The sequence below is a fragment of the Clarias gariepinus genome, chromosome 22, assembly GCF_024256425.1.
Source record: "Clarias gariepinus isolate MV-2021 ecotype Netherlands chromosome 22, CGAR_prim_01v2, whole genome shotgun sequence".
NCBI lineage: Eukaryota > Metazoa > Chordata > Actinopteri > Siluriformes > Clariidae > Clarias > Clarias gariepinus.
In genome coordinates, this window is record NC_071121.1 from 11897470 (window position 1) to 11918386 (window position 20917).

Below are 20917 nucleotides of genomic sequence, written 5' to 3' on the forward strand. Positions count from 1 at the left end.
CCACTGCATCTCTCATCACTGCGCTGACAGCGGGCTATTCTCAGACCGGAAAACAATAGACACATCCCTTTTTAATAAGGCAATGTTGCTGAGTCCAGTGATGCATTTCAGAAAGGCAAGCACCCCAGTGTGTTATGGCTGAGAAATTAGGGGTATATTTCAAAATGCCTGAGAAAACAAAGTGCAAATGTAGTCTCTTGGACGAATCACGATCCCACTGTCCTTTGCTCTTATAGCGCACGAGACTGGGAAATAACACCTCCTTCAATGCAATAAGTTCTTTATTATACGTCCTACATCTAGAGCTAAGTGTCACACAAATCCCGTGCCCTACTGCCCAGTTCAGTGTGCTCTAATGAGGCACTTTCCCTTTGCGCCTATTCAGGAGATATGTTGGCGCGACAGAACCTGTCTCTGGTCCCTCAGCCTTGCTAATAACAGCTGTAAATGGGAGCTGAGGAGCACTGTAGCTTTTTATGAAACTGTCCCGCAGAAGGCTTACTGCATTTCACCCAACCTCCCATGTCCTGGCTATCGTTTATCTCTGGGTCTAAATGAGGTCTCCGGGGTCTTGTGGCTGCCGAAGCCATCTAGGAAATCCACATCATTACCTTTTTCCCTTTTTTGACACGAAGAGATTTAGTTCAATTTCTCAGAGGGACAATGTGGTAAGGGAGCTTATGCATGTAGCTTTTAGTCTGTGAGTACTGGAGACAAAGCTGTTTACTACCAGAGGCGAACAGGAAACAGAAAGAACTAGGCAGTAAGCAGGACCACAGCTGTCCATACATACAGTACAGTACTACAGTGTGGTGCTATAAATATGTTGCATCTACACATTCAGGCAGTCTGTCATATATATATGTCTGCTGAATTAATATCTCCATGAATTTTCGCATTGTAATTATGACACGCGATTGCCTGGTAAGAATGTGATGCTTTGGGTTTACTCATGAATGAACAACGCTAACTGGCCAAAAAAAAATCAAACACTACAAGATTTTATTCAACCAGCTTTGGCTTTAATTACAGAACAAAATGTATTGGCCAATTCATTCCCAGTACCGCGCTTTCCCATGCCATCTGGTAAGGACAATCCACTGATGTGATAATCTAAGCATTACATTCAGGTCATCAGCTGATTTCATTTTATTGCCACATAATGTTGTTGAGCCTAGACAACCGAAGCAACCCCAGATCATAACAATGCTTTTAGAGGCTTGTACAGCCATGGTTAAAGGTTTTAAGAATGAAAGAAATATAAATTTTCACAAAATCTGCCCCTTCAGTGATTTTAGATCTTTTTGTCAGATGTTACTATGGTATACTCTGCTTTGGCAAAATTGTAAGTAAGCCCACCCGCTTGGCTAAAAAGCAACCTCACATGAATGGTGTCAGGATGCCTTACTGTTTTCATGTCACAAGACTGATGGTAGTGCTTAACTTCATGAGTTTCAAGAAGGGCAGCAAAGACGCCACTTCTATAGAAGAAAAACGTAAGGGACAGACTAATACTCTGCAAAAGGTACAGGGACTGGACAGCTGAGGACTGGGCAATAAAGCAATTTTCTTCCTGATGAGTCATTTTCCCTGATAAATTATTAATTGTTTGGATTATCTGGAAGAAAGTGTGTCCAGAAAAGAAAAGGTAAGTGATACCATTAGTCCTGTGTCATGCCAACAATAAAACATTCCAAAGACCACTCACGTGTGTGGGGTTGCTTCTCAGCCAAGGGAGGGCTCACTCACAATTTTGCCTAAGAACAGAAAAAAATGGAACAAAAACATCCTCAGAGATTTCGCCCAACCATCCAAGAACAGTTTGGTGATAGTTTAGTACCTTTTCCAGCATGATGGAGCACCTTGCCATAAGGCAAAAGTAATGACAGGGAACCAAACATCGAAAAATTGGGTCCAACTGCCCAAAACTCCCTTAACCCCAATCCTCAAAAGGGAGGTGTACAAAGAAAAACATTAGAATCTAACAATATCCTAGCACTGATTATGCAAGAATGGGCTGCCTTCAGTCAGGATGTGACCCAGAAGTTGATTCACAGCATTGCCAGGGCCAATTTTAGAGGTCTTTAAAAAAGCAGGGTCAGCACTGCACGTATTGACTCTATGAATAAACTTAATGTTATTGTGAATAAAAACCTTTAACACTTATGACATGCTTGTAATCATACTTTAGTATGCCATACTAACAGGCGGCAAAGTGGCGTAGTGGATATCACTGTCGCCATGCACCCTTGCACCTCCAGTATGATTCCCGGCCAGGTTCCATCCCCGTCTTTGTGTGCATGAAGTGTGCATGTTCTCCCTGTGCTTGGTGTACCTGAGAACCTCGGGGCACTCTGGTTTCCTCCCACAGACCAAAGACCTGCAGATCAGTCTAACTGGCATTCCCAAATTGCCTGGAGTATTTGTATGTATGTGTGCCCTGCAATGGATTGAATACAGGATAAAGCAGTATATACGATGAGTGAGAGTGAGTGATACCATAGTAACATCAGACAAATAGATCTAATACATTGAAGCAGCAGACTTTGTAACAATTAATATTTATGTAATTCTCTTACCCTGACACACCCATCCCTCTGAAATCTGGAGTCAATCTGAACTCATCAGACCACATGACCTTTTGATCCTAAGTCTATTCTTAATGCCCCCGGGAAAACTGAAGCCTTTTTCTGATTAGTCTCACTAGCAGGTGGTTTTCTTATGACCACATTTGATAAAAATGATTTGGCATACAATGATCATGATGATAAGATGATGGTATAATGATGGTGGCAATAATGCAGGCTGATTATATTATCATTATAGGAATTATGATTTATAATTGCCAAAAATTAGCAATATGTATACTGTATATAAAAAAACAAAGAAATATTATTTGGAATAATGTGTCTTAAGTAGAAATTTAGTTTTCTTTAACAAAAGTTTAAAGAACATCTGGTTGAGACTAGACGTGTGCATCTGGTCTGAGATCCCATGGGACACAACTAAAATTTCCACCTTATGAAAGTGGGAGATTTTTATTTTATGTACTTTTATTAACATGAACATGCATAAATGAGGTATTTGTAGCTTTTATAGGTCATAGTGTTTTAATTAGGGGATAAATTAGTTTATATTTTAGGATTAATTCAATAACATGTGTTTAAAAATATTGGTGGTAGGTGCAAAAATAGTAACTGTTCAAGTAGGATTTTAAAAAAATATAGGATTTAAAGTAAAAAAAAAAAATCTGAAATACATTTCGACCTAATAATGAACTAGACATTGATGAGCTACTAGAGCCAACAGCAGTGCTGCCATTTCCATCTTTCAGGTGCCTTGCAGTGTTTCTGGTGGCATAACAGCAAGGTTTAAGTTTGAGAAAGAGAGAGAGAGAAAGAGAGAGCATCACTGAATCATAAAATATAGATGAACTATTGTAAGAACAGCTCCACAAGACAGGTTTAGGCCAAATAATTCTGTCTACAATCAGGATTAGCAGGATTTTTAGTCTAGCAATAAAAATCGTGACCTAAAGTTTTTAGTTGAGTCCTGAAATTTTGTTAATGTGTACAATAAAATACAATCAACATTCAGAAACAGCATTTGCATATAACATTACACTTAAAAAGCTGACCTGAAAACATTAAATGCAAGACACACTGTCCTTCTGCCCTGTTACTGATTATTTAAAAGTCTAATGTCTGGAGCTTTGTGTGTCAGTATTTAGAGCGTGTGCACTGAAATTCAAACTGCCTCCACGCATTATCAGTGTAGATAAGCGGATTAATAGTCTTTAGTAAATGAAGAAAGGTAGGTGTCATGCTTCATCCTTAGGTGACTTTTACTTCATTAACCCGGACCCACATCCTTCATCATTAATATTAAACACCTTAAAGAAATTGCTTGGCCAAAAATGAAATCGTTGAGACTTCCGTTAGCTACTTACACCTTGTAGCTTCAGTGTGCAACGAAAGAAGCAAACTTTGGTCTTGACCAAGACTGTAATTAAGTTGGAGGATCATTTAAATGTACATGCAACTCTGTCTACAGTGCAAAAATCCTACTGACACTCTTGTTCTTGGTTAATCAATCATGTTTTCCATAAGATGAAACGTTATGTAAATGACTAATTTTAAAATTCCTTCGACTAATAAAGTGTTGGATTAGATATCTTCACATCAGGCATTCCTTTTTGATTAATATATTCATAATGGTGATAACATAGCTTATGACACTGAACAGGCTAACTAGCACTGATTAACCATTTGCATATCACCTTTAGGGAAGCTCATCGGAACATTACATTCCTGCAGTTGCATCGGAGAACGGCTGAAACATCCACCTGGCAGTAAATAAACTAGGATTGACAAATAGGCGAAAAAGCAAGTAATGGTGCTACAGAATCATCAAAATGTAATTGTAATTATTGTAAAATGTAATTATTTAGGGTCACAGGTTTGATAATATACAGGCCAAATCCTGAGGAATGGGTCAATCAGGCTAAAAAAGAAAGTGAATGCACTCATCATGCATAGTCCTCTCTGTACAAGGAAGTGTTATGATCTAGGATTGCGTCAGTTGGTCAGGTCTAGACTCAGCAACGTTATGTGCCAGCTGACTCTCTGAGTGTACATGATCTCAAATCGTTAAAATGTGGTTCTCGGAGTGAGAGATTTACTGTGAGCAAAGACATAAAACCGATAGACATTTACAGATGACTTCAAGCAAAGAACAGTGATGAGCCTCTTAACCGCAGTAAAACATTTGAATGGTGCAAGCATTTTAAAGAAGGATGTATGTCTGTGAATGATGATCCCATTTGAGGTGACTCGGAGCTCACGGAATTTATTGCTGTAATCATTCAGAAAGTGGAATGCCTTTCAATGATACTTAAAAATTGATGGTTAAATGGTCGGCAACTTGTTAAAGAGACGAATCTGTCCGTGGGACAATCTACACAACTTGTACATCACAGGAACTCGGCTCATGAGTCCTGAGCTCACTCGAAGCGTTCTCCAAGTAATTACTCATATAACTGGTAATCTGCGCAATCAAAAGTATTGTTTTTACTTGAACACCTCTTATACATACATACATACATGCATATGTCTATGCATACATACAAACATACATGCATATGCATGTGTGTTTGTATATTTTTATATATAGATATTCTTCTGACAAATCCTTTTTTAAAAACAACCCCGTTTCTTATTTAGCAGCTTTTCACTCTAAATTTATTCTTGTAGTTTCATATTTAGCTCAAACATCACAGATCACTCACAACAGAAATTTGCCTATTTTCACTTTTGCATAAGGCTGCTTTGATCTTTTTCACCATTGTTCATTCCAGCTCTCTTTTGTCACATGTTTTTTCTCTGGTTTGTAATCCATCCATGTGAAGCATCACACACTAACCTGAGCTATCAAATCATAATGGCAAATGCCTCTATTTTTAGACCTGATCCTGAATGAACAACGATATCACTTCAAAGCTTTAATTGCCTTAAAATAAAAAAAAAACTTTTTGTGGGTTTGTTATCCAGTTAAAGCAAAGTACAGGCAGGGCTAAACTGCACCTGTAGCCTCAGGAATCATTAAATATACTGCCACTTCAGCACATGGGCTCCATTGCACTACACAATTCATTAAGTCCTAATGTTGTTCTTCACTCGACTCTCTTGGGCCGACCCACTAATTTACAACCTGAATCATAAAAGAAGCCCTCCAAGCTCTCCTGGAGCGATAAGAGCATCAGTATATAATAAAAGAGTAGCATTCTTTACTAACAATGTGGTTTAAGGGCCATGCTGTGTATCGAGTTTGGGAAGTGTACAGTGAGCATGTGGTGCTCTGCAAGTATGTGCAAGCCTTCTGATGAGAATTAGGTCACTCAAGCTCCTGGGAGAGCAAAAGACAAGGAAAGGGAGAGAAGGAACAGAAAATGACAATGGGTTGAAGAGTAAATGGGTACAGAAAAGGACAGGGTAAAAAAAAAAATGAGGTGGAAAGAACAACTTGATAAGAATAAAACTGAGAGACTGTAACCTCACACTTGGAACAGTGTATATTCTATAGTCTATTCCAGGGTTTTTACATCCTTTAAGTATATATATATATCATTTAGTCATTTAAAATTTAGGCACACTGTTAAAATGCATATAATAACAATTTGGTTATTTTTATTAAAACTTAATCACAGTGATAATGAAATTTCTTTTTACATTATTTATAGGCATAATAGCTGTAATATCAGTGGAATGGTGAAATAATTTACACCACTGTAAAAACAATTATAGTACATTAAGATTATAAAGGAAATCGAGTTCATGCATTGAGAACTTGCATTTTACGTCCTCTCACTTGTGGCCCCAACGTCCATAAGCATTATGATTACTGACTAAATAACAGAAGATATAAATGTTACATTTAAACTAATATTACGTACTGTATATGACCAAAACCATAAATGATGTAACATTCCTAAAAGAAGGGTAATACTACGGTACGTCCATTTTACTGGCAGTGTTGTACCTGATAACACAGTGCGAGATTACTCAGATATTGCACCGTTTTCAGTATTATAGCACTCCAGTTTCACACATGTATGACTCTCAAACTACGGTTTTTCCTCTCTCCTTCTCCTCTACTGCTCTGTACTGTAGGGCCTACTTGACACTGTAATGGGTAATTAGCTGTGGCTGGAATAGAACGATGAAATATTTAGGGCTTTCCAGTGGGACCAGGCTTCAAACGGGAATCTAGTTGGCCTTCTGGAATTATGCCATACAGTCATGTAAAAAATATATATATAAAAAAAAGGATATACTACAGCAAATCCTCTAAGGCAATGATAAGGAAGCGTACTATCTCAGGGGGCTGCCCTGATAACTCAGATTGCAAACAATTTTGATAGTATAATTTGCAGTTAAAAAACTATTACCACTAAACCCAACATCAATATACTTACAGTGTTTTTGGTCTTTTCTCTGCTATTGGTTTCCTCCCTGTTATCTGGGCCATTTTAAGGTAAAATACCAGCATTTTCATTAGTCTAGAGTTAAGCTGCTTCATAGACAGAGATGATTCCCTTCAGGGGGAAAAATGGTGGGAGAATTGCTGCAAGGGCATTGACTTCAGACAGAAAAAGGCGAGGACCATGAGAGAGATCGCCACAAGAGAAATAGATGGACAGAAAATAAAAGAAGTACATGAAAGAAAAAAAATTAAAACATACGGTGGTGAAATCCTCTCCCACGAGGAGAGAGAGCTAATTATCGATGTGAGGATAATGGTGGCTGAGTCGCACAAACTCTGAAAATCATTTTTATCCACTTTTTCGCCTACAAAAGTTCATTAACCTCAACATTGTCTTTGTATAAAATCATATACATTATGAAAGTTTGAGCATGGTCATTCAAAGTCATAGCACTAGGAAAGATCACGGAAAACAGGAAGAAATGTAGGAGTCTGATCAATAATTAAGATGACATTTTATCTGTATGACATGTTAAACCACCAGGCATGACAGTTTTAAGCAAAACTCTTCAATAAGGCAGGATGCATGAACGTTTGACATGTCCTGCTCTAAAAATGTTCACTTGTATTCTTTACGGTATTCTGATTCGGAGAGGTGTATACAGGTGGACGTTTATTTAGATTGCTTCTTTCGAGAATCTGGCTCTTGTGGCTGGTAAAATATAAGAAGATAACAGAGATATCCCATAGATCAGTAATATATATATATTTTTTTTATATCAGCATGAGGTTTCTGGACACGGAAATCATGGTCACTAAAAAAGAGGGTTTTTTTTTAGGTTGCCAATATGTTCTTGCATGAAAAAGCTCTATTTGTGCAGAAGCGCGTGTTATTTGGTGATAGAATGCTGCTGTATTACTAATTTGGTTATACATAAGCCAGTGCCTTTCACTGTGTTGCTATTTTTGTGGTCAGGAATGAATGCGTCTTCACTGACGTGAATGGAGCAGAACAACAGGGGGTGTGAAATTTGATCTCCGATCATACAGTGGGCTTTTTACAGCTCAACCTGATCCAATATCTCACTGCTACTAAAGTCGTTATGGTAAAGCCGAACCACTCAGAGGCTATCTTGGCAACACTGCTGGGTGAAAAGGGATTGGCAAGGTTTTTAAATCATGGATTCGTCCATGAAAATGTCTGTTAATATCTGACAAAAAAAAAGCATAAATAATGTATGTGGACCTTGGCTCAAATAAAATTGTAAAAAAAATAAAAAATAGAGCATTGAACATTTCTTTATCTTCAATAACCTTTGAGCATTATGCCCTATCTTTTTACATTTTTAATCAGTAGTCCGTTTCTATTTTGTCGTTGCTGTAACAATAACTTACAGGTTGTGTTTTGGTGCGTGGATGTGAGGATTTGCTCAATCAGGCACATGGGCATCGGCGTGGGCAGGCAACAATGGCGAGCGGCCTGGGGCAGAGTCAACTTTTAAGGTTGACGTCAGGGTTCTGTGCAGGTCACTTGGGTTCTTCCACGCCAACCTTGACGAACCATGTCTTCACGTCCCTCGCATTGTGCACCCAAATACAGATCTGCTGCCAACTGAGCTTCAGTCACATCCTCACACTATAAACTGTATTTGATCTGGAGTTTACTCTGTCACATCGCAGCGTTATACTCAGAGGCATGAGAACAGACCTTGCCAGCTCGTTCACAGATGGCAGCACACTGCTTACAACGCCTGCAAATTAAGTGCTCAGAGGTGACGTTTTGGAGGTTTAAGGAGGTGGATTATGTATTAAAACCAGGTCAGGAAAAGGCACAACAGACTCTGCTCTTGTTTTCCTCAAATGCTATTCATTTGATGCTGAATTTGTTACATAACACCCCTGCAGTTCCTCTCTTATTTGTGCTGCTGCAAATCTATTGTCTCAGCTATTCTACAATCTGAAACATCAGCTTGGACAAATGTCTGGGTAAAATGTCTGGTTATTTGAAAAAGGGTGTGTTTAAATGAAATGCCCCAGGGTCTTTCCGTGATATAAGGATATGTGTTAGGATGTAACACAATTCCATGGATCTGTTTAGTGCGTTAAATATCCATATTTACAGCAATCAGTTACAACACCAACACCACCTCCAGGTGAATTGAATAACATCAATTACATTCCAGTAAACGGGTGACAGGATCACGGGCACCAAAGGATCATTTATGCCTGAGCTGCCATGATAAATACTGTAATAGAGCCCCCAAGCCCCCACCCTGCAACCCACAGCACCCAAAGGATCTAATGTTTACATCCCGGTGCCAAACACCACAGCACACCCCAGAGGTCTAGTGGAGTCATCAGCTGAGACAGAGCTGGCCCAGGAACACAACGGGAACCTACACAATCTGTGTATATTTAGATATTTAGACCGAACCTGAGGTGGGTGTCACATAAACCACAAGGGGTTTGGGGGTTTAGGGGTGGAGTTTGTTTTATGTCTCAGGTGTACTTGTAAACAAACTGTCAGAATGGTCTAGGTATTATTGCACTCCATTCATCCATCCATTCATCCATCCATCCATCCACCCTTTTAGGAACCTCTGGTGACCATTGTATTTATTCCCATCTTTACAGTCGTGGTAGGACCTTCAGTCACCATTCACAAGCACAAACTCTGGACAATTTGGGAAAATTGGGAAATCTGAGTACCTGGAGGAAACCCACCAAGCACGGAGAGAACAAGGGAGGTGGGAATCAAGCTCAGATCCTAGAGATAAAAGGTGACAGTGCCATTGTGCTGCCATTCTCCCACATAATATTCAAAATTTCTTTTGTTTAATATTGGAGATGTTCATGGACTGTTTTTTTTTTTTACACACTTTTTGTTTTTGTTTCTCTCTGCTCATGATATTATTACAATATAATGTAGCAAAGATAGATGAGACCTTTAGTCTCAATCAGACCCCCTGTCAACTTTTTTTTTGCCAAGCTTTCTAAACAAATGAGTAGTGCACTCACTATTCCCATCTGTACTTATGTGTAATTAAAATACATTCTGTTTATTCCAGATAATGTATTCATATTCTCTTACATCCTGAATATGCATGCATGGCAGCGTGAGCAAAAGCATTCTGCCACAAGGGTTGACACAAGACTCTTGACAGAACGTTGTGACTCAAAAAAAAAAAAAAAAAAGAATGCAGGTGAACAAGGGTTGAAAGAAAGCTGTAAAAGAAAACAATAACGTGTCAGATACAGAAAGCTTTTTTACAATAAGAGGTATTTTTGCCCAGACACAGTTATATAAAGAACATTAATCATTACTTTCTCCAGTCAAAACAACATTGATTTTCACTTCTGAACATTCTGAAGCTTCGAAAAAAATGACATCAGGTATGAATTTTATCTATTCGGAGGGATCATTATGATGGTACTGTCACCCTGCTTGCCATTTAGATGGGAAGCTAAGCATGTTGTACATCATTTGTTAAAAAAGTAGGATTTACGCATATACTGTAAGTTCAGCTGATTTTAATTTATTAAGGGAGGATAAAAACAGATGAGAAAGAGAGGGAGAGAGAGAGTTGTTGGCATTGATGAATGTTGAATGTTGGCAAGGATGTTGTGGGTAAAACACAGAGAGATCAAGGCTTCATTCTGTCATCTGGCTCTCCCTTATTATCTCTCGCTCTCTGTCTATCAACTTCTCTTTTAACATACAAAGGCAGGAAGGGAGGATGCAGGATGAAGTGCCCTCATAACTAATTCATGCATGCTCTTTTTGGTCCATTTATTTACTACGTTAATGTCCAATAGGGAGCTCCAGATGAACAGAAAACACACAAAGAAGGGCAGTTTTCATTGTGACATGGAAAAGCCTCGACGGCACCCTAACCTCATAAATCACAATCTCTCTCTCTCTCTCACTCTCTCTCTCTGTCCATTTTGTTCCGTACAAATGAAAGACCAATCACTTTTTCCACTTGATTGCTGTTAAAAGGCCCTAAGTTGCCACCGTGTTCCAAAGATCATGCTTTATTTAACACTACAAGACGCTGGTTAATAAAAGTAATTGAGGAGAGCAAAAATGTGAGTGTGTGTGAGGGTGTGGGTGTGTGAGTAAACACCACACATGACACCATGAGCTCTGTAATAGTTTGGCTATTCATATGTAATTGCTGCTGTGTTGCTGGTAAAGGGCAATCTCAATAGAACCCCTTGTAAAATATTCTGCTTTTGCAAACTATGCTCCAGTAAAATACACTGCATAATATTAGCCTGAAATGAGGTATTAATGAGCTGGCGGCAGCTCAGGGGTTAAGCTAGTGAATAGAAATAGAGGTTGTGTGTTCAAATCCCAGCGCTAGGCCCCAACTCTATTCTTGCTTTAATTTTTGGCCAGGATCTTGTATTGATAAACAGTGAGCTAAGATCTTGCCCAGCACATCCCAATGTCTTTCTCTCTGCTGGCCCATTCATATATGAAAATGGTTCCTCATGCTCCCAGAAACACCCTTTGAAAATTTGAGCCGGATGAATCTTGGCAATTAATGAACATGCCCGTGCAATCAAGGACGAAAAAAAAAGATTTTAATTTATTTCCACATAACGTTGCTGGGGCTAGACCTGACCAACTGAAGCAAACTTAAATCATAACACTTCCTTCAAAGTCTTGTACAGTGGGCACTATGCATGCACTTCCCTTCTTGCTGCTCCAATTAGTCTCCCTAACAAAAAGTTTTCTTTTGGTTTACAACCGTTTAGTCGTAACCCTGCGAGTTTTTATTACATTGTGTATATGAAAATGTGTATACTTTCACTGTTCAACATGATTGTGATTTATACTGTTAATTTTGGTAATGCCATTTTACCTAAGTCATCTCTGAAATTGGATCCACCATGACTCCACCATGACTCTGATAGGATAAAATCTTTAATTAATTAATTAATTCAGGCATTCATTGTCTCATCGTTCATACAGCTAAATCCTGTATATAGGGGCGTTGCAGCCTATCCCAGGAAACTTAAGACACGAGGGGGGATACACCCTGGACAGGGTGCCAATCCACTGCAGGGCACACACACATACAGTACACACACTCACACACTCATTCACACACACTGGGAGACCATGCAAACTCACTGCACAAAGAGACGGGAATCAAGCTTGGCCTAGAATCAAACCCAGACCCTATAGGTGCAAGTCGGTGATTCAATTAATGAATTCATTAATATTAACCTCTAGAAGACTCACAGGTTCTCAATCAGCAGATAAAACCGGGTTTTGATTATTAATATTTTTGCTTGGTGAAAATCCATCTTGCAAATACAGGAAACTTTGAAGAGTAGACGCCCAAGAGCCTCAGACTAACATCATCATCTCTGGTGAAATCCAAACCATCTGTGTCTTGTTTCATTCAGCTATTTATTTTCTTTCCTCTCAGCCACTCTCTGTCTCACACATGCAGAGCAAAGGTGGCCCAACGCTCAGCTTTACGTCTAGCACCCAGGTGTGGTGTGTGTATCTGTAACTGAGTGCGTGTACAGTAATCTACTGCATCCTTCAACAAATCTCTACAGGACACTCAAGCACAATGTAAAACTGTTGTCATGTCAATAGTCGCTGGATATGAACTTTACCACACTTATAAATAATGCTTATCCCAAGTCTTTTATAATACTCACTTCAATTGTCAGTAAATGAAAAAATCCATTGAGGGGAAACAAAGGCTTCAGAGTGACAAGTTTCTTTATAGCAGGCTGATTCATGATTAATAGCATCATTAGATCTTGGCTCTAAACAGTTCTTCTGAAGATGAGATAAATATTGGACCGGATTTTGTAGCTCAAAATTTGCACGTCCTCTTCCCACTCTAAACACTGTGCAGCATAGTAAGGTGATGTCTGTGTTACAAATTAAATGTGGCCTATGTAATTTTGTCGCTTCATGGTTTCTCTGTAAAAAAAACATGTTTTTAAGAGAGAGAGAAAAAGAGAAAAAGATGGCATAAGTGAAACAAAAATGATCTAGACTTTTGGATGTTTCACAACAATAAATCTTCGTATAAACTGTGTAAAATTTATACATTAACCAATTGAACATTTTAAGTACTGTAGGTTTTCGTACATGGACCCTAATATTTCACTTATAATTGGAATCACAGCCTAATCAGAAGAAATGCATCATGTACAGTAAACACCTCATTCATAACACTCTGACCCTGGCACAATCTTTGGAACAAATTTTTTAACCGGAATGCTTAATTATCTGTTCAGTAGACGAATTTGCACATGTAACCACTTGATCTGATTATTTTACTCTTGTTGGAATAAATATATTCTTTTTGCACATGGGGTAACATTTTGCTTTCATTTCTGATGGGCAAACTCTGTGAGAACATCTCTTTTCCAGCTGTCTTTACTTCAGACTTGCTTCCACTGGGTCTTTGGCAGAGGAACGAGTACTAATTGACTTCCATTTCACAAATAGTAAAGCATCTAACCAATTATAGTTGAGATTGAATTTTTGTAACCACTCATAATGCAGAAGGTTAGATTTATGAGAATAGGATGGAAGCCTATCCTAACCGTATAATTCTGTTATATTTATAGGTAATATAATTGTGGTATATTTTTAGCAGATTAAACACTTCTCAGCAGGAAGAAACAACTTATACAGGGTGGGTGAAACGTAAATAGGCATTAAAAAGTGGTCCATATTTCTATCACAAAGTAATAATTAATAAAAAATAATAAAAAAAAAAAAAAAATATATATATATATATATATATATATATATATATAATTTTTTTTTTTTTTTTTTTTTTTATAATAATATTGCACTTTTTGGAAGTGGGAGCACTCTACTTCCATGCTATGTTGCATCTTAGACCTCCTACACTGTCAGAAACAAAAGTACCATGCAGTAGTTTTACTTTTTCTTGTCACTGTAGTCCAAAATCTAGGTATAAGTAAATCTTATACCTGGCAATGTTTTATTTTTAACTTTTACATCTATAAAAAGGTACATAAGTGGTCACTGTTGTGTGGTAAAAGAGAGCTTGCTGGTGGGTAGGAACCGGCCAAGACCAAATTAGTTATGGTTTTCAGATTTAGAAACCAAAACAAAAAATTATGTAAGTTAGCCCGAAAATCTGTAATTTAACAAAATATGTTAAAAACGAAAGGATAAAAAATAGTTCAAACCATAGAAAAAAAAACATTAGCCAAAATGTAACTTTATTATATTATGTTCAATTATTATTTTAATGTAATATGTACAGTATATAATTCAAATATATTAAAATTTATATCTAAATAGTACTTTTTTCACCAACCAAGCTTCATATGCATAAATCTGTTACAGCTGTCCTAATGTCTGAGTTACCTCATGTTCCAGTGGGTAAAAACAAGGTTTGCCATCACCCTGCAAATAAGCATGGGCATCTTTCTAAATACAGTATATCAGTGTAAACAGCCAACAATGTTACTCTTAAACTTATGGCTTTCCATGCTTTTTTTAATTCACTTGTTTTTAAACTCTAAAAAATTACCTGAAATGGACTTGTCTAAGGAAGTGGTCTACAAATGACCTAAAATGGGTTGAGGACAAACATTTCTTTTTAAAAGTGTAGTAAATGGAAGTAGTTGCAAGTAAGAGGTGAGCTGTGAGCGGGCTTAGGGCAGTTTACATAATGAGCACTGTAGAATGCACAAATTGTCAAATTATTGTGCATTAAGAATGGCAAGAGAAACTGGCATCAGGGTATAAAACCTGACTTTTAACATCATATTCGACACAGTATCTCCTGAAACAGTGGTTTCTCTAAGAAAGATGAATTCCTTTTTTCTTTTGCTTTTCATTTTCTGCTTTTATTTTCTCCCGTATTCCCAGCAATACAACACAAATGACTATATTTGGACCCATGCGAGTCCTTCACCTATTTATTTCACCCTAATAACAAAGATGGCACATCAGGCAACCTGTCAGGTCTTCAGTCATCCAAAACGCACACGTGACGCCCTTTTTTCATTTCACCTTACTGACTCCCTTTAGAGCACACTCGAAATTTGTTGTAGAAACACCTCAAGGCTTAGGACTTCATGTCATAATATGTTCTTTTTAACCTTGCAGGGACTTTTTCTGGTAACAATGTGCTCCGTTATAATATTTAAATCTGGTTTTTATATCTGGCATTTACATTTAGCGCTCTTTGGTTTGTGTCACTGGCGAAAGCATGCTAGAAGCCTGTCTAGAATCCTATAATAGAATAACATATGCAACAATTAGTTAAAATCCACAAATTTAATTAGTCAAGACATTTCAACAGTGCCTACACTCCTATAACCACACTAAGATGTTCCACTTTGTATATCACGCAGCTTGTCTGTGTATGGCACTTAAAATTCCAAGTCCTAGTTTGAAACGGTTAGAACAGATAGACAGGTCTATAGACAGGTTTCAGTTATATTTAGTATAACTGCACAATTGCAAGTGTGATGTTGCTTAATCAATCAAAGTTCATGTTTATACACACTTCTGAAAAGGATAATGGAGAATTCTTTAAATCTATAGCTTATACATTTTTTATCTAAGAGTGTATATCTGAAAAGCAATTTAAAATATAGATTACTCACAATGTGTATAGCTATAATGGTGTCCATGACATGTCATGTGATATTAAAATGCAAAGAGCAATAGCTATATATATATATATATATATATATATATATATATATATATAGATAGATAGATAGATAGATATACTATGCATATATATATAATTTAAGAGGTATGGTCCTGGTCAAGACAATCTCCTGGTCTGAGTATTTCACAATCTGCTTGGTTACTGGGATTTTCACGCACAACCATTTCTAGGGTTTACAAAGAATGGTGTGAAAAGGGAAAAACATCCAGTATGCGGCAGTCCTGTGGGCGAAAATGCCTTGTTGATGCTAGAGGTCAGAGGAGAATGGGCCAACTGGTCCCAATGTTACCTGGTCTGATGAGTCTCTATTTCTGTTGAGACATTCAAATGGTAGAGTCAGAATTTGGCGTAAACAAAATGAGAACATGGATCCATCATGCCTTGTTACCACTGTGCAGGCTGCTGGTGGTGGTGTAATGGTGTGGGGGATGTTTTCTTGGCACACTTTAGGACCCTTAGTGCCAATTGGGCATCGTTTAAATGCCACGGGCTACCTGAGCATTGTTTCTGACTATGCCCATCCCTTTATGACCACCATGTACCCATCCTCTGATGGCTACTTCCAGCAGGATAATGCACCATGTCACAAAGCTCGAATCATTTCAAATTAGTTTCTTGAACATGACAATGAGTTCACTGTACTAAAATGGCCCCCACAATAACCAGATCTCAACCCAATAGAGCATCTTTGGGATGTGGTGGAACGGGAGCTTCGTGCCCTGGATGTGCATCCCACAAATCTCCATCAACTGCAAGATGCTATCCTATCAATATGGGCCAACATTTCTAAAGAATGCTTTCATCACCTTGTTGAATCAATGCCACGTAGAATTAAGGCAGTTCTGAAGTTGAAAGGGGGTCAAACACCGTATTAGTATGGTGTTCCTAATAATCCTTTAGGTGAGTATATATATATATATTTGCATTTGTGGTAATATGTTTTAGTTCCTCTACAATTCTACAGCTGGAGCGCTCTAGATTACAGGTAATCCCCAACTTTCGAACGAGTTCCAGTCCGGAAGCACGTTTGTAAGCCGTATTTGTCCTTAAGTATGAAAAAATTCAATTTAAAAGAAAAATGTAAAAAAAGCAATTTTAAATATAGCTTACTCAAAATGTGGATGGCTATAATGAGGTCCATGACATGTCCTTTAGCATTAAAATGCAAAGAGCATATTTGTCTTTAAGTCTGAAAAAGTGAGTCTTATATGCCTTAGACATAAATATACAGTCTAAAGTTTACCAATCCACTTGATTAAATCTCTGTCCCTTTCCCCACACTCCCATCATGTATCCAAAAACAACGCACCTAAGGAAATGAATCTCACAGGTCAAAAGTAACAATGTTGTCTCTGCACCTTTAAATTACGGAGAGAATCCCTGATGCCGTTTTGTTTCAGAACTGTTTTCCACTGTATTGGACTATGAACTCTGTTTTGTTGAAGATTTTCTAAAATTAAGATTATTTACCATCAAGACAGCCATTTTCTATCATCGTGCTCCTGGACTGATTCAATGAATCCGGTGAGGCCAACTTCTCCACATGCGCACAAATACAGTGTACTAGACTTTGTAAATTTTATACATTCACTTACACACTGATAATATTGTATATAATTGTAAATATTGGCATCTGGTGCACTGCAGTATCTATTTGTATAATACACTTGAGCTACTACTGTGATTTGTTTGCATCTATGTATGTTCGTAGAACCACAATCTATTAGCTTTGGGCAGAAAATTCGCAACTAGAATGTGCACTCATACATTGGCACTCAGCACAGCATGGCGTGTGGTATTATATAATTATTTGCTAACTTCATTTAGAATTGTAACCAAATCTAAAAAAAGAATATTGAATCGGCATATTTATAAAATGACGATACTTATAGAATCGCAATTCAAATCATGAATCACGTACTTATGAATATTTGCTTGCGCTTTGTTTTCTAAACAGAGCTTTCCTTGTAACACTCCCTCATATATAGGGTTCTACATTGAATCTTTAAGAGTTCCACCAGAGAAGCAAGCTTAGTAAATCCTTGGTTTGTCTGAAATCTAAAATGAGGGTTGTATGTAAGGTCTAAAATGGACTTATTTTTCCAAAAAGCATAGAAGCGCTAGAAATGCAGAACTAAGAAAAAAGTTTTTCAGTGGTTCTAACTTTGTAAAAAGAGAGTGTACTTGGAACCTCTTCTAAAAAGAAACCAGTCTATTGTAGGTACTTACACAGGAGTAGCTTTGCTTTTCACAGAAAGAACGACCGAACGGCTTTTTCCTTTAAGTCTATAGTGTATTTTTATTTTTTGAGATATGTGATCTGTATTGTTTGTAGTTTGACTGCGGCGTGAGTGTTTGTAGCGCATCAGCTCTAACGCCAACCCTTGTGCTTATTTATGTCTCTCTTCTCCTTCTACTGTATAACCGTCTTGCACTTGTTTCTGCAAGACTGTTGGAAATTGAGTTCTATAGCATTTTGTGTAAACTCCTTTAACAGCCTGAAGCTTGGATCATATTCCACCTCACTTTGGATAAAAGAGTCTGCCAGATAAATAAATAAACAGAAATGTTGCACTGTTGCGACTGTGCAAACTCGGCATCTCACTTTTTATTTGTTTGTTGTTTTTTCTTCTGCAAATCTCATCACATGCGGTGCCTCATATGCTGTACTGGCTTCAGCACATTCCGCCAACGACACTGATCGCAGCTGTTAACCTCTCACCGTGCAGCTGGATTTGTAGATGCAGCATGTCTAAAAAGAAGAGTGCTGGGAAATCCTGCGTCATATTGAGATGTGTTGAAGAGAAGCGCGAGAGTCGAGATCGCAGCTCACCTGTTGGTGCATCTCTCACTCTCAGAAACACCTCTCAAGCTGTCAGAAGTGTGAAGAGAGACATTTTCTTATCAAGGTGCATGGTCGCATTCAGTAACGTGTTATGCAGCGATGCCCCATAGATAACACATCTAGAAGCTTTTAATAAATACAGTAGGTTATCAGAATGATTACACCTAATCAGCAAAGATATGCTCTGGTTTAATTCCAAACACAAGTTGATAAGTTCATGTAAAAAAAATATAAATAAATAAAAAAAAAAGGCTACATCCCTGCTCCAGTATTCTGTCATTGCCTCACTGAGCATTATTTTCCGGTTATGAAACACAAGTTGCAGATTTGGGATTAGGGATTGAATGCCATTCTGGGCTCAGAAAAGCCACCAGACCCTGTGGTTCATTGTGTAATGTGTAGGTTAGCAATAATATTAATAAAGATGCAACAGTAAAATGTCATGCAAGCACCCCAATTATGTCTGTAGATCATTTAACGATGAATTAATAAGTAATTAACTGATGTCATTATGTTTGTTAGGATCATATTAATGACACCAATCACAATGTTCCTCATTAGACAAAGTTGTTGCAAGCAATTAATGTACCATTAAGCGTGGCACTGCGCTGTAAGCCCAACATAGATGGATCGTGAGAACATTCAGAAATCCAGCCATGCCATGCTTAAAGAAAGAATGTGACAAGGAAAATGCAAATTTAATGCTTAAACTTGTAAACACTGAGTAGACATAGAAACAACAACATTTTTTAGGCACAGATGGTGCATTATGATTGCAGCTCTTTGAAAAAAAAAAATTAAGTTGAAATTTCAAACGGTGATTTTAAAAAGGAGAATTCTTGTGCGTGTTCCACAAGGTCAAGGTCGCAGCAGATCCAGAGCGTAACCTGGGTGTGAGGTGAGAATAAATCCCGGGTGGGTCACCACGGGGCACCGTGCACAGAGTACGTACACATTTACACCTAGGCATGTACTGCTATTTGGGTGTGAATCAGAAATGCTGGAGGAAACTCAGTAGAAGGGAACTACACACAGACAGCCACCTGGGCTAGAGAATCGAACCGAGGACCAACATTACCCTTCAAGCTACAGAGCCTTAACTATTTTTCAGAACAACCGTTCATGCATGCAAGACAAAATTCAGGACAAAAGAAAAAAATTCTCCTACTGTACATTTTGATGATGCATTGACATACCACTGGCTTTGGTAAAGAGTATGATGATTTAATGCATGTTCATATTTCTGTATAAATGGAGAAGGTTGGCATGAAAGTACTGTCTAGAATAATGAACATCCATACGAGCTGCTTTGTTTAGTTGTAGTCTTGCTGTTTAAAGACAATCCGCGTTATAACAGAGAAACCATATCACCTGCTGAAGGATTCCAGCGCGCGCTTCATTAGAGACCGGAAACTTGATTTACCTGGTCCGCGCGCTGACACAGAGAGAGAAAGGACACAGAGCGCCGGTCGCGGTTTTAAAGACCCGAAGCAAACTTTGACGACAGTCCTAGAATCCTTTTTGCTTTTGTTGTTGTTGTTGTTTCTCCCTTGTAGTTGTTATAGCCTGCCGAGAGGTGAAGCGCGGAACCTAATGCGTGAAGATGCTCGAGATTTGACACGCCTATTAGCGCGCGCAGACTCCGAGCCTCCGCCCGCGCTGAGAAATAAATAATCTCTGCTTTTATCTCTCACTCTCTCTCTCTCTCACTCTCTCTCTCTCTGGGTGGGGGGTGTATATCTTGATGGGGACATTTGGCCGGGTTAAATTTTAATACATTTTTGACACAAACGCTGCAGCTTTTATTGTTGAAAAAATAAACGAGCCACAATGTTTGGTTATTGAGGATGGTTAGGACAGGTACTTGTTTTTGTCGTGTGGTGTAGTGATTAGCACTGTGGCCTCGCACCTCCAGGGTCAATGGTTCGATTCCCGCCTCCATCTGTGTGAGTGTTCTCCCTATGCTTGGTGGGTTTCCTCTGGGTAATTCGGTTTCTTTCCACAGTCCAAAGACATGCAGATTAGGTTACCTGCCGTTCCCAAATTGCTCCCAGTGACCCTGTGATGGACTCACACACTTGTGCCCTAAGTCTCCTCGAATAGGCTCCACAACGCTATACACAGGATAAATTGGAATAGAAGATGAATGAATAGCCAAATTACTGTTTTGTTTGTATTTTTGATTTATATAAAATATTTATTAAAAGTAGGCTTGAATTGTCTGTTACAAACTGAATTTTAATTAAATTATCACTGGTAATAAATTCGAATTGTTGCCACAACAGCACTTGATGTGTTCCGGTTGATTTGATTAGTCTGTTTTATTCTATATGCATTGGTGTGTTTTATTCATTTGCTTATTTGTCTTCTGCACCACTTATCC

The 20917-nt window shown here is 38.2% G+C and overlaps 1 protein-coding gene across 4 annotated transcripts in view; it reads right to left on the reverse strand.

Moving 5' to 3' along the window:
• The window catches only part of camkvl (CaM kinase-like vesicle-associated, like), a 49447-nt gene extending 29309 nt beyond the window's left edge, over positions 1 to 20138 (reverse strand). For 2 of the 4 annotated variants that reach the window (XM_053483437.1, XM_053483435.1), the window contains exon 1: positions 19958 to 20138. Coding sequence is in view for 1 of the 4 variants with exons in the window: in XM_053483434.1 (XP_053339409.1) it covers positions 19708 to 19728 (21 nt within the window). In the remaining 3 variants the exon portion in view is untranslated. Of the gene's footprint in view, positions 1 to 1708; positions 1758 to 19707; positions 19788 to 19957 lie in introns of those variants that run through there. The other 2 variants (XM_053483436.1, XM_053483434.1) reach the window with 2 other exon arrangements.
• Between the last annotated feature and the right edge of the window lie 779 nt (positions 20139 to 20917).